This window comes from Cydia fagiglandana, chromosome 8 (genome assembly GCF_963556715.1).
Source record: "Cydia fagiglandana chromosome 8, ilCydFagi1.1, whole genome shotgun sequence".
NCBI classification, from domain to species: Eukaryota; Metazoa; Arthropoda; class Insecta; order Lepidoptera; family Tortricidae; genus Cydia; species Cydia fagiglandana.
Genome location: NC_085939.1, coordinates 20977105 through 20992500, shown reverse-complemented (window position 1 = coordinate 20992500; position 15396 = coordinate 20977105). Strand labels below are relative to the sequence as shown.

Sequence of the window (15396 nt, the reverse complement as noted above, 5' to 3'; positions counted from 1 at the left end):
CCACCGCAAAAGGAATGAGCGGAGCGGGCTGAACGGAAAATGAGAAATAGAAAATGAATAGTCGATTTCCACAGAGAGCGAGTTCAGTTGAAGTTTTGAACTGGTCGACCACACAGTCGTGTTTGAACATGATGTCGAGCGATACGGAATCAAGTGATAGCGATTACGAGTTTTTATACAAGAAGAAAAAATACATATTGTTGTATATAAAACAGAGAAACAAGCGCCAAACGAAGATTTTGGTTATGCCAGCACATTCGAGAAAGAACACTGAAGGGGGAATATAGGCTATTCAACGATTTGCCAAAAAACACGACACATCAGTCATTCAGCTATCACAGCAATATGAAAGCGCGCTCGGTGCCGGCGGCGGCGGGGCAGGGAGGGGCGGAGACAGCAACGAGTCCTTTTCAAACTAGTCGGCCGGACCTTGACGCAGCGGGCTCATTTTAACTAGTTGGCTCGCTCCGCTCACCTCTTTCCCTGTGGAAACGCGCCTATGTAATTTACCATTGCGAGTTGACCGGACTCCGTAATGACACCGCTCCGCTCTCACGAGCTGAGCGAGCTCATTTCAATTCTTTTTGCTCATTTTGTCATTTCCGCTCGACTATTTGTTGGTGGAAACACAAGTACGTAGTTTAGTCTTGCGAGTTAAACTAAGTCCTTAATGAGTCCGCTCCGCTCGCGGTGGAAAACCCGCTTAACAGCGCCCCATCCCGTAATAGCCGCGGCTGTGATAGAATCAATTTGTCCGTGATGGCGGATTTTGTGAGGGGGCGAACCGCAGACTATAATATACATATATCATATTGAAATAGATGCAGTATTAGGTTTGCATATCTTTTCAACACACTTATTAACTTCGCGTGATAAAAAATAAAATAACAATGTAACAAAACTAATAAATAAATTATTTGAAACCTAAACTATTAAACTCTAGGGTCTCAGCGCGCATAAGTTGTTCGCAGAAATCGCGAAGCTTCTGGTTGTCATAACTGGTGACCGAAGAGCTGGCGGCTACCTCGCACAACGTATCAGCATTGCGATACAGCGGGGAAATGCCGCCAGCATCCTTGGTACAATGCCTCAGCGGCCTATTTTAGATTTAAGCTAGTTATTAATTTCGTTTAGTACCACTGTATATATACATTGTATGTAAATAAATGATTTAATTATTTGATTGATTGAATAAGTCGATTTTGTCCGACTTAGGTATAACAGGATACGTACCTACAGTCATTTAAGTGCCGTAAAGTTCAAACAGAAGGCTTTATATCCTAACTTGAGGTAGGTAATGTACTTTGTAACATCAGCAATTTATTTTTGTATATTCATAATTTATAACATTCTTCTGTTTTACATATACATAGATGCATGATGTGATACAGTTCTCAAATGTACAGTACAATAGGTATTGTGAAATTGGCTTTAAGCCCAAACACGTATCTGCCCATATCTCCGGGAAATCTGCACACGTCAGTAAATACATATTCAAATCTCGCACACAATTACTTCCGAAAGATCTTAACTTTGCTACAAACACAGCACACTTACGACGTTCTGAAAATACAAGTCTGAGACAGCCTTAGTTTTGAAATGGCGTAACGTAGGAGGATTCGTGCGGTGGATAAGACTTTCTGTAAGTAATACCGTCCTATGCAGCCTTAGTTTTAAAAGGTCGTAACGTAGTAAGAAACGGGTGGCGGTTATGACGTTTTGTAAGTTAGCTGTGGAATAAGCTCGGGTGTTCTCAATCTATTCCTACACTGTCTAACACCCGTTCGCCCCATTTCCTAGGGTCACAGAGAATATATAAATGCAAAAGGGTGACTTTAGGTATATTGTAAGTGTTAATAATTAACCGTTTCTTATCCAATATATCCAGTGAGGAAAACCAGAATATATAAAATAACATCATTATTTTATAATAAAAATAATTCACGCGTAAATAAAAGAATAGAAATAAAAATTTTTTAATGATTGCCAATAATTAGTAAGTAGGTACTTGTATAAAAAAAGACAAATAAATTATTTTGTGGAAAAAATATTAAATAAGCTTTTTGTAAACAAGATACAATTCTGCATAAACATAATTGTGTGCTGTTTAATATCATATTCCTGTAATTCCCATTAAGCTGAAGTATTATTTTAATCTAAGTTTAATTGTTTCAGCTAAGTACTTGAACTCGCTTATTGAATGCACTCATTTAACAATTTGTTTTGGTTTTGATACGACCTTGAAGATCGCTTACGCTGATTGGTGCACGCAAAATGAGTGAAAGTGCGTGAGATGGGCACTAATCAGACGATCGTTACGTTCGGTAGATGTCGCTAAGAGCCTCTTTAAAGCGCATATGGGGGATATGGTGGAAATATACGCTGTCAACGGGTAAGTCTCAGTAGCTGAGTTGGTAGAGCGATGGGCTGGTAGGTATCACAGAATCGCGAGTTCAAGTGTCGCCTGAGACAGTGAGTTTTTCCAATTTACCTTCATTTCAAAGCATTGTAATATTACTTATTTATTTATTTATTTAAACTTTATTGCACAAAAGAAAAACTTATCTTACAAAATTATCTACATCTTTTATGTTATTCTATTATATGTATTATTTATTGTATTATGATATCTATTTCAGTTAATAATTTGTGTTTCTTATACAGTCTGACTTAAAAAAAAAATAGATTTTTTCCCAAAGTTCTGCAATAACTTTTAAATGAATATCAAAATTTAAACACATTTTGAAATCATAACCCCACTCCTGATCCAAACTGTCGCTATAACTGCTGCAGCGGATTATCCCTATTTTGGTTAAGCCGGTTGTAATTAAATTTACACTAGTTTAGTAAGCCATTGCAACCCTTGTTTAAAACGATGGACAACGCATATTATCCTAATAATAATAAAATAATAATTCAGCCTATAAACGTCCCACTGCTGGGCACAGGCGTCCGCTCATGCGCGAGACGGATAGGTCTATAGTCCCCACGCTAGCCCAATGTGGATTGGGGACTTCACAGACACCTTTTGAATTTCCTCGCAGATGTATACAGGTTTCCTCAGGATGTCTTCCTTCACGCGATCCTGTTTGATGTTATGGCTCCTCTCCATCGTGTATATCCATACAAATATTATAAATGCTACGGTGTCTGTCTGTATGTTACCTCTTCACGCCTTAACCAACGAATCGTGACTTACCCTTTCATTGCCGGAGTCCTAAACTCCAAAAGATAAAAAAGAGGTCAATTATCAAGTGCTAGTTCTCAAATCGAAACCACGAGGCCGCGAGGCCTAACAATGTTCATAGTTCTTTTCATAAGGCCTTTCAGATCGATAAGGCACGTTCGAACCGCAGTCGCCCTCTTAAGTGAAACAAAACTCAAAGAGACTGAAGACTGAAACAAAAAACAAACAACCAATCGTATGTCTTAAGAGGGGGCGTAAAGCCCGGAAAATAGAAGGAGGGAAAAGATATGGCACGCCGAGTGTAACTTGCGACGGAAGATATGGCCATGGCGCAGATTTTCAACCGTTATCTTAGGGCCGATACAACGGACTGCAACTTGTAAGGGAACTGCACGCCGACGTTGCAGCTGGCGTGCAGTCGGAGTGCTGTTCCAAAACAAATAGCAGTCGGGTTGCAGTCCGTCTGTGTCGGCCCATAATTGCTCTGAAAATATAATTATGTTTTAAAGTTTGCTCTAAGATTATACTGCTATGGTATGCAGGGTCACGATCATTGAAAATAAATGGATTTTGATGTTTTAGTTGGAGTCTGCCCTTGCAAATGTGGTCTACATTCTGTGTAATTTTTTTCGTGGCATTTTCCACTCATTAAAACGATGAGTAGGTATATGTATATATAATAGCGACAATTTACCATTAGCCCCCTCTTACTCGTCAATGTTCGAAGAAGGAAACACCACAACAATCAATTGTGTTAACAAATGGGCGACGCCACGAGCACATGTCGGTCGTCGCTGGTCGATAATCAGTCATAGAGGTCTACGTTCGATCTCAGGGCCGGTACAGATGGACTGCAACTTGTATGGGAACTGCATGCTAACTGCAACGTCGGCCTGCAGTTCCCATACAAATAGCAGTAGGGTTGCAGTCCGTCTGTATCGGCCCCTACAGGACCGCCGTCTGGCTGTGTGTAAACAGACACAGATTACCAGTTCGCCGGACGATATCAGCCTGTCACAGTTGTTCGGAACTGTCACCTTTTGCGATTAACTGGCAGGCTGATATCGTCCGGTGAATCGGCGAAATTACCCTTTAATACAGTTAATTATAGTTTATTTTATATTTGGGTGTAAACAGGCCCCAATTTAAAACTAACCTCTATTGAACACCGTAAAAATTGTATACATACCGTAAAAACGTCCTAAGTGCGATGCAGAAACCTCAGCACTCGGTTCAGCGCCACCTGTCGGTGTCCTTATCAAATGCCATCTATCGACACATTTGTCAAAGTTTACAATATGAAAACATGTCGTTTGTCGCCGTTCCATAATCAATCATACCGGCTTACGCGTGAGCGGGACACCGCTATAACATGTACATAGCTGTCTCACTCACATAGTCGCGGTGGACAAATATGGGATTATATCGTGATTGATTGGGCGCGAGTTTTGCGGACAGGCGGTGATAGGGCCGCAATCAGAGAGTTGATTACTCAGGGTTGTCAACAATACGGTACCTACTTGCCTGCTAGTCAGATTAGTTTCGTTTTTAACTGTCAAAACGATTAGCCACTACGGAATTAAGATGAAAACTGAACAAGTGACTTCACCTACTTTTTTTTAGTTCCATAAAATATTGGCAAAAAATAACAGCTGTCTACGTTTTTCTAATAGTTTTCTGGTGCTTTATTTCGTGATGATGTGAATTAATTTATTTTAAAACACAGGAAACATCCTTATTATCATGTGCCCCTAAATACGTTGAGCCACTAATTTTATTTAGCAATATTTCTCTTACTTTCACTTCTTTTGACAATATGTTATTAATATTTAAAATTACAATCATCTTAACTAAAAGAAACGTATTATTCTTAAAAATAAAATATACTAATTTAGCTTTTACTGTGTGTTTTCTTAACACACCTATTAAATTAACAATCCATCAATCAAACATTCCTGACCTAGTAATCTCAATTCATGACAAATCAAAACATACTACCATCTGACAACCCTAACACCCACACGTGGATGCCAATCCTTCATAATTGGAGGGGATAATTATGTGAACCAGTACAGTCAGCTACAAAATCTACATCTATACTCTATAGTATCATAATATACCTATAATGTACCTATTTAAAAACGATAAGCTATATAAACATGTATGGTGGCGTCTTAAAGTCCATTTTTCATACCTGATAGGTACTTCAGTTACATTTAAAAGATCATCTCTAAGAAACAATTTGATTTAATATAACTTCTATTCTAATATCAGTGAAAATTACGTTCTATTCAACATTAAATGTCAAATGCAATTCGCCAGACGATTTACCGGGTGTGGCCTGTAATATGAGCAAAAAATTAAACTAAATTAACCTGCAGGTCCTCATACTGACCAACATTTGTCAGCGACTTTTAAAAATAACTTGTGGTTTGATTTTTAATACACTTTAAAGTTTATTCTAAGACGCAATGTATTGTGAATTCTGTTATGTTTAAGGCGTGACAAGCAACGTCAATCACAATGATATGGCGTGGCGATGGCGTCCATTGAAGATAATATTTATTTTGTATGAAAAATAGGGAGTCTAAATACTTCATAATTTTTAAAAGTTGTTGAACAAAAGTGTCACTGTGTTTGAGAAGTACAATCTATGTTTTAATTATTTGCTCATGTTACAGGCCACACCCGGTATATCAGCCTGTCAACTAAACGTAAAAGGTGACAGTTCCAAACAACTGAAAGGCTGATATCGTCCGGCGGACTGCTAATCAGTGGGCCTCTTCAGTTTTGGTATCGAACGATATGGCAGTCAGTCCCCGACACTCGTCTGTTTCTGAATTAAAAAAAACTACGGATGCGTGACTTGCAAGAACTTAGCAACTTATGCTGCTGACTGTACAAAAGGGTGGGGGTAGTTCCCTGAGAAACGATTGCTGTCGTGTATCAATAGTTTTTCTATTATAGGAAGCGGGAAATTTGCGGGCCAAATTAATGGCTATAATTGGAGTAGGCAGTGAGAGGGATTATTTATATTAGGCCATGATGAAAATAACAGTAATTTAGTAGTAAAGTAGTAACACGCTCAAAGAAAAATGCTTATGTACAGCGAACTGGAAAAATGTATACAGATGTAGTGCATAATTGTTTTTCTTCGTATTTTCACGGAAACGTTCGAAGGTGTCTTGCTATTCCAGTCAGTCTCGGCTAGTAAAAAGGTACTAAGCTTGAAGTGGCATGATAAATACGAACGTTTCCGAGAAAATACGAAGGAAAACAATTACGCATTACTTCTGTACCCACTTTATGAATCAATTCTATTCATAAAAAGCTTAAATTAAGTTAATTTTCCAAACACATCGGTAGACCAATTATAATTAAGTCCATTATGAAGATATTCATGTAATTTATACCGGAAAAGGCCTTTACGAGCGTGTACACTTGCCATCAAGATCTGTTTACTAATATCCGGCTGAAACATGTTTTTTTTCCGAAACCGAAACCGAAGGTTCGGCTTTGGCTCTAGTTTCGGCCGAAACCGAAGCTTTTGTAGATTTGTTAAAATCGCTGAAACATTATTCTAGTATTTTCTTAAGTCGTGATATTCTTTTGTCTACTAGTCTTAAAAAATGCTCACATAAATAATTAACTAGTTCACAGTCTATTCCAGAATTAAGGATTCTTTTACTCTGTGCTTGCAAAGTGGATCTTATGTCTTCGAAATAAGGTTTCAATTGTCATTTAACTGTGTGCACTTTGGTATTTTCAGTTAAAAATACACTAGACTTTCCTTCTAAGCGTTCAGGTTTTACATTAATTAAAGTTCCTTTGTTGCAGGTCGGGTGACTTCGGTGTGTGAATAAAATATAGGTACACCCAAGAGCAGAGAAAACGGGTCAGTTGTTGTGGAAATTTATTTAAAATGATGTGTTATTAGTGTGCTTGAGTGTAAGTAAAAATAGCTCGGTTAGCAGTCGATATGAATAAAATAGAATAGGGAATTTAATTTGACATTAGATTAATTAGGTACAGTTAAGTTCATACAAACAGCAACACTCCTAACCGTACATCTGTGGACATTATTACAAAAGACTTATTAAAAAAACAGTGTGGGCGATGGTACATAATATGTAGGTCGGTATTTACTCACCTTATTGCATTGAAAAATGTATAAATATTTATGACTTTAATATTCTTATTCTTACATCATAAACAAGCATTAGATTGATTACAATATAATAGGTATGTAGAACAAATGTTCTAAAATATTCTATCGATGTCTAAAATGTGTCTGGAATTTTTAACCGGCTTATATTTTTTATCCGGGTCATATTTGTCATTGAGGGTTAATAAAATGACTTCGTAATTGTAAGAAAAACTACTCTGTAGTTATGAATTGGGAATATGTATATTTAACATAAAGTAAACCAAAAAAAGTTTTATGTAGGTTACTGTATAAATACATCTAAAGCTTGCAGCAGCATCAAAAAACACTCGTTTCAGAAAGGCCCGATTCCTCGTCTAATCGTTTTTGAGTCTGCGACAGACAGAATACGTTATTAATCACTGCAAGGGCTCTTTACGATCCGCAAAAAAGACGATAATATATTATAGTCCAATTGAACCGAAAAAGAAAAGGCCTGTTGGAACTTTACAAATTGATGGCATTTTGATATTGAAGTCAGTCGCAGTGATTCTTAGGGGACCCACTGTTTAACAGTCCGCCGGCCGGCATCAGCCTGTCAGTTGTTCGGAACTGTCAAAATTTTGTTCTAACTGACAGGCCAATACCGTCCGGCAGACTGTTAATCAGTGGGCCCCTTTAAATCAGTAAAATGTACTTATCAGAAAGAAAATGTAAAACGAGCGATGTCAAAATAACGATTATAAAAGTTAAAGGAATACTGGAAATTTACCGCTTCGGGTAATTAATTTAGCAAATCAAACTTGCGACTTTGGAAACGCCGGTCCAATCGCTCGTAACCGATTGAGCTGCCGAAGCTTACTAGAAGCGTGCGAACTTAACGGCACCGAAGTCTCAAGGTACCTACTTTAAGAATTCACCCGTAACATTGTACTATATATATTATCTTATCTTATTATTTTCGGGGGCCCTTGAGGATACACTTCGACCCATAGGGATCTTTTGTGCAATTACCCCCTAGAAAAGATCCGTCAACTACTCAAGAGCTTTTCCTACCATATCCATGTGTCGGATGATGGAGCTCATGGGTAGCGTTTTAAAGTCCTTTGGTTCCAGGTATCCTGCTCCAAAGTCCTTCATTATTTGTCTGGCGAGGGCGTGACATTCATACATTAAGTGTTTCACTGTCTCTTCCTCTTCGCCACACATACGACAATCGGTGTTGTCAGAGAGTCCCATCTTGGCCAGAATTCCTTTGACCCCGTAATGGCCGGTAAACACCCCCGTTATGATTTGGAGTTGTCTTTTGCTAAGTTTCCAAAGCTTTTTGCTCCAGCCGGAGTCTTCTCCTTGCATAAAGAGCTTTGCATGCTTTAGACCCGTCAGACTGTCCTATTCTTACTGATGTTTGGTATTGGTATGGTCTTTTATAGCCGTTGTGATGGTTCCCTGTGAGAGCCCCACGAATGATTCCGGACCTATAAGGTTACTTACAGATCCGGCTCTGGCAAGTTCATCTGCGTTTTCATTGCCTATGAATACCTGGTTCCCTGGGATCCATACCAGTTGCACTCTGTTTTGCCTTCCAAGCTGGTTCAGAGCTTGGACTCCATTATATACATTTTATTCTCATGCACACAGGCAATTATAGCGAATGTCTCGTATAAATGCCTGCCCCCGTACCAGATTCTGTCTTAGACCGATCTGTGTACCATATGATGTCGTTTTCATCAGCAGTGTACTAACCTATATTAAACTAATTTTATCAAGCAGATACGTTTGCAAGCGGTAGTGCAATCATTTTCATAATATTAATAGTGAAAAAATAAATAGTAATAATTAACGTTAATAACTTGTTTATTTACGTTAAAATTGGCCAGCAGTTGTGATCACTTTAATAAAGCAGGGAAGGTTTACCAAATCGCCCTACAGCGTCAACGTATTTTGAGCGCCGGTGTGACCGAACCTTAAATCATACGGTCACCGCTGATGTTCAATTCATGAGCCGGATATCCGACCCGGGTAAAGTGCTTAGTATTTCGTATCTGTGGGCTCAGTATATTGTGCAAAATGGACCAAATAAATGGCTGGGCTGTCTTATTTGACGAAGCAGAGTACTGACGTAATAAACTGAAACAGTTCCCTTATACCAAAGAAAAAGTTACCAAGCTCTCTGTTAGCTTGTGTTATTGTGATTAAAATACACCTTTACTCCATTTCAGATCATATAGGATAAGATAAAAGGGAAAATGGTTATAAATAGGTACTTAAATAATTTTTAGGATTCAGTAGGTATGTAACTTTTTTCAATCATATGTTCCAAGCCTAGTTCTAAATAAAATATCAAAGAAGAAAATGTTTCCACCCAAACATTTTAGTAGCTTATTCATGAAAATTTGTAATGCATTCTAAAATAGTCATTATAAATAAAGAAATTTCCGTATAAAATATTTAAAGATTCAGAGGCCAACAACGCTCCTGAATCTTCAAATAATTGTATGTCAGGTGTTATTTACTGTTACCGTCTACAATTTATATTTATTATCAAATCAAAATCGAAGCTGTCAAAATTTGCTGTACAACTTCATAGAAAAGGTTTAAATTAAAATATCTGATTCTGTGATCATAATTATCAAGTCTAATGTTACCTGAAACAAAGTATAGGTATACATGTGTTTAAAAACTTAGTGTTATACTAAGGATAATGGTATAATTTATCTGTACAAAAAAACAGGTTTTAATTAATCAACAAACATACGAAGCATGTAAATGTGGCTAAAGTGTTCAAAGTTTTTGTGAGTGCACAAAACAGTAAAAAAATTGTATATTTAATAAAAGAAAAAAATAGTCAGAATGCCATTCAACTTTCAAACGTAAGTACCGTTTCGTAACAATTGTTAACGCAAAGCTCAATAGCACTTAGCTCTCCGGCTATATTTCTAGTCTAGCTTTTCTGTTTTGCTCGTTTTCCTGTTCGCGAGTTTCCGTAAAATATCGCCTTAATTGCGAGTGCAATTTTTGCTGGGTTCTATTCTTGTTTTGTGAATTAGGTCAGCGAATATACGATGTGTGTGGAACAAGGCCACATTTATCCGGATATAACCAGATTATATATAATACACGGGTTGTAAAGCGTAATACAACATTACGCCTCAATGACACGATACCCAAAAAGGCGCGTGATTTTTTTCATATCATTAACATCATCATTGGCCTGTCACATCAATAAGATGATGGTTTAAACAGCGTCTATATTAAGAGTGCGGCACTTCCGCAAATGACTATTAAGCCCAATGCGAGAGCGGCAGCCGCGACCGCATAGCTGGCAGGAGAATGCCGTGCCCGGTGACGAAGGTGGGAGAGCGGCGCGTTGGTGTCTCAGTTCTCGCCTAGTGTGAAGAAGGCTAAACCACGCTTTATCGTGTGCAACTACCCCTTCACCCAGGGTTTTCCTCCAGTGGTCGCGATCTTCAGCCTCCCTTTCCCAGTTGGTGGGAACGATCCGGAAGGACAACATGTCTCGCTTTGCGCTATCCTTAAAACGAAGCATTGGTCGCCCAACCGGTCGTTTAGCGTGCGCTATTTCGCTCAGGAGAGTCTTACGAGGCAAACGAGAGGGCTCCATCCTGTGCACGTGCCCCAGCCAGCGTAATCGTCTCTGTTTCAAGATTGCTGTGATACTGGGTAAACGTGCGATACTAAGTACCTTCTCGTTTGTGACTCGATCCTTCCACGAGATGTTTAAAATGCGTCGAAGGCAGCGCATATGGAAGTTGTTCAATTTCCGTTCCTGTTTGGCATACGATGTCCAAGTCTCAGCACCGTACAAGAGTAGGTATGGACAAAATACATGTCTGGTAAACGATCATCTTTGTGTTTACGGTTAGATGTTTATTATACCATACTCTTGTATTGAGCCTCCCAAACATCGTAGATGCCTTACCAATACGAATGTTAATCTCTGCATCCAGTGAGAGATTATTGGTCACGGTTGATCCAAGGTAACAGAAATTTCCAACAACTTCCAGAGGCAAATCATCCAACTGTATTGTTGGGTCTTGATTTGCGCCTTGAGCCATTACGACTGTCTTCTTGACATTAATCGACATTGCAAAGAGTTTGCAAGCCGCATTAAATTTGTCTACCATACTCTGAAGCTCCTCCGGTGACGTAGCAACGAAAGCGGCGTCGTCGGCAAATAGCAAACTGTCAACATACAAATCCTCGCGGTATTTTTTGGATTTTAATAGTGAGATATTGAACAGTTTACCATCCGACCTGGTGTGTAGATGTATGCCTTGAGTGGTGTCCCCGAAGGCAACTTTCAGAAGTACAGAGAGAAAGATTCCAAACAATGTAGGCGCCAACACACAGCCCTGTCTTACTCCCCTACGCATTTCAAAAGGAGCCGAAGTGTTACCGTTGTAAACAACAGAGCCTTTCATATCAAGGTGAAAGAGTTGAATTAGGTGTAAAATTTTTGGAGGACAGCCAACGCTTTGTAGGACTATGTACAATCCCTCTCTACTCACCGTATCAAAGGCCTTGTTTAAGTCGACAAATGCAGCCAGGAAGGGGGTTTTTTGCTCTCTGCATTTCTCTTGAAGCTGACGTAATGTGAAAATCATGTCAGTTGTTGAACGGTTTGCACGAAAACCACACTGGGACTCAGGATACACACGATTTGCCAGTTTCTGTAGCCTGGCCAAGATGATACGGCCGAGCAGTTTACCGACAATGCTCAACAAAGAGATACCGCGGTATGAGTTACAATTGCCGCGGTCACCCTTCCCTTTGTAGGATCATTAACATACATCGTCATATTTCAACCATTCATACAAAACTTTAAGAAACGCCTAAATTTCGTAATAGCACATAAAGCTCCCTTTATTCCTTAAAAACTGATGAAAAAGTTACATTTTATATTTACAAAAGAGTGGCTGAGTATGTTTACGAGTATGCAAGAGTTGTATTCTCAGAGCTGCCTGGTGGAAATAACTTTAGAGTGATGATTTAATATAATAATAAATAGCGTATTATTCAATAATAAATACTCAATAGCATTCACATGAATTTAGTATTGATTTACAGCTAGTAGGTACTTTCCTCGCGTTGGTGTGGTAAAAATATTGTGTTTCAAGCGGTAGTAACATTTGTTTAATTAGGGTTGAAACGCCCAAGATTCAACTTTTCGATAAGTATTTTCAAATCAAGTTGATGTGTTTAAAGCCCGACTACGGCTTTAACATGATTGGAAGGGCATGCAGATCGGTCACCGCGGATGACATATTCATGAGCCGGGTAAACCGGATGAACGGGATCAGAGAGCCGGATAATTTGTGCGTGCGCCTGACGGTTAAGATAGTATGTCATCGAGCGTTCGGGTTATTTTTAAACCTTAACTACTTACAGTGCCAATTTCAAATGTAAATTCAAACTTCTATGAACTGATGACGTGTAAAATAATACTTACACTGCGCTATCAAAAACGCTGCAGAGTTTACTTCACCTGACTCTATGAAATATATAATTTATACTTCACTTGGTGCCATCTCAATTATTTTTGACACTATCTAAACTTAGTCCTATATTATTCAGTAAATTAGATATGTTGTAGGTACTTGTTTCATCCCCTGTATGTTACGTGATTCCTACTAAGTAAGTCATCTTGTCAGCGCTGTAATTATTTAGGTAAGTATCTATTATATCTTACATCAATTTATAACTCGGTTGGATGACAATGCTAGGTACAGTAGGTACATACTTATATACACGTATCTATTTTTCGTATACTTTAAATAAAATAACCAAATGATAAATCCCTCAAAATCTCACGTTCACAGAATCACAAGTATAATGCGACATTGTACTATCAGACCACTTTACTGAGTATTGGTAGCTCTTATGCCGTTGCGTTACGGTTCTCGAATGATCAGTCACTTGCTGTTAATACGATACGTCCATTTGATGGATGACACCCGGGTATCCGTGACCCAGACAGGCCGGGTAAGCGTCCGGGGGAACCGGGCGTTTGGCCCGGCAACGCTCTGAAAGTACGTCGTAGTTGAGGTGATTTAATGTTTGTTTTGTTTTTGATATGACCCGGATAAAAAATGAAAAAAAGTGTTGAACATTATATTAGTTCTTTTTTAATACGAACAGTAAGTATAAAAATACCAATAATTAAATTATGTAGGTGACAAAATTATATATTAAGTAGGTATAGTTTCAAGCCTCGTTGAAAGCATATTTGTGTTCAGTTAATTTAATAGATGGGTATTGTATTATACTGGTAGCAAAAACGAAAATAGTTTAATGTACCTATCTATTTTTACCAGCCTTTTGAATAAATAATCAACAAATAATGTGTAAATAATATAAGTGCAAGTGATAAACGAAAGTGAAAAAGTGAACAGTCAAAAAAACCAATGAGAGTGACAAAAAAGTGAAGTGACCAAAAACAAAATGCGTCGTCGGCAATTACCACCCGTTCGCGAAGAACCTAAAAAAATAATTTGTGATAACGACTGGATAATTTATACTCTAGTGGCTTCTATAGCTGCTATAACGTATTCTAACAGTTTAAACGGTGACTTCGTTCATGACGACATTCCAGCTATTGTCACGAACGGGGATGTGACGGGAGCGAACACGGTTGTGACAGTGTTTAAGAATGACTTCTGGGGCACGCCAATGAGTGATCCTGGGAGTCACAAGTCGTACCGACCGCTCACTACGCTGACTTTCAGGTGAGTTTAGATTACATTTACACTATTTTTCAATTTTATTGCCTGATAGAGAGCACCGAATGTTGTTATCATTTCGTACCTTGTCAGTGATAATAGTATGAGTTCCCTAGCGACTTTCATATTGATTGTCACTGTGAATACGTACGAATTTGTACGGAAATTATATAACTTGATTGTACCATCAATTAACACCACTTTCAAACATACTTAATTAATTTTCTTAACGGTATAATTAATTTAATTTATCTCTAGCTCGCTACTAATCTAAAGCATAATTGGTGTAATTTAATAATAACATCTTAATTAGAGGCTATTGACAAATTACGTAATTAAATAGGAACTGTGTACTAATTACATGTTCAAGCCTTTTTAGTGTTGGTAAAGGCCTAAGCCTTAGCTTAAGATTGCTTTAATACAATGGGTTCCATCCAAATAGACATTCAATCCCTTAAAAACAAACCGGACCAACTGATACCATTAAAAAACCTATCGGAACGAAAGCAGTTTTGCTCTCGCTCGGTCAATACGACTCTAGTTCCTAACATCTCTAAGCCGCTGTGGTAAGTACCTAGTTAGACCACAAACCATGAAACTAGTGGTAATTATCTCAAAACCATCAATTACGGGACCCAATCGCACCCGTCATCCCCTTGTAGTGATGGGCGCAACGTTCCCATTCCCAAACATTCCCGAAACTAGTGAACATGAAAATAATAATTTTTATTTTTTGGAACCCTCATAGGATCACTCGTGCGTCTGTCAGTCGCAGCCTATTTGCTTTGAAACTACTGGACCAAACAAGTTGAAATTTATATACCTAGGTACACATATAAGTCTTTTGTATTTTGTCTTTGCACTTCCTATTGCAGTATCTAATTTTATCGGCCAAGCGTGAGTCAGACCTTACAAAAAACATTATTAAAAAAATTGTGCGAGTTGGAACCCTGGGATCGCGAGTACTGTATTCCTCAAGGCACATCCCTAACCACAATACGCTGCGTCACTACCATAATTACAAAAGGCCTCAATTGTTATTGAAGCTTCTCTCTCACTCTTACCTAAACCCCCTTTAGAGAAAGGGGGATAGAATGCGATAGGGGCCCATTCATCATGGCGTCATTTACGCAGTTTAGTGGCATTTTGGAAATAACGAGAATGATACGGTCTTGATTGATGTCAATTTTATCTCATTCTGACAACAAACAACAATCACCCGCGCATCTCACTCGTAAATTTTTTAGGTTTCTGTACACAAAATGGACAAAACGGTACCCTCAAATGTTATGTTTATTGAGGTCCGTATGTCACAACCGTGT

At 38.4% G+C, this 15396-nt stretch overlaps 1 protein-coding gene across 1 annotated transcript in view; it reads left to right on the top strand.

The window, feature by feature from the left end:
• Positions 1-15396, top strand: part of LOC134666848 (protein O-mannosyl-transferase TMTC1-like) — a 311630-nt gene that overhangs the window by 78918 nt on the left and 217316 nt on the right. Inside the window, exons 2-3 of the mRNA XM_063524165.1 lie at positions 7025-7082; positions 13670-14080. Coding sequence (XP_063380235.1) covers positions 13797-14080 — 284 coding nt within the window. The 5' untranslated portion in view covers positions 7025-7082; positions 13670-13796. The remainder of the gene's footprint in view (positions 1-7024; positions 7083-13669; positions 14081-15396) is intronic.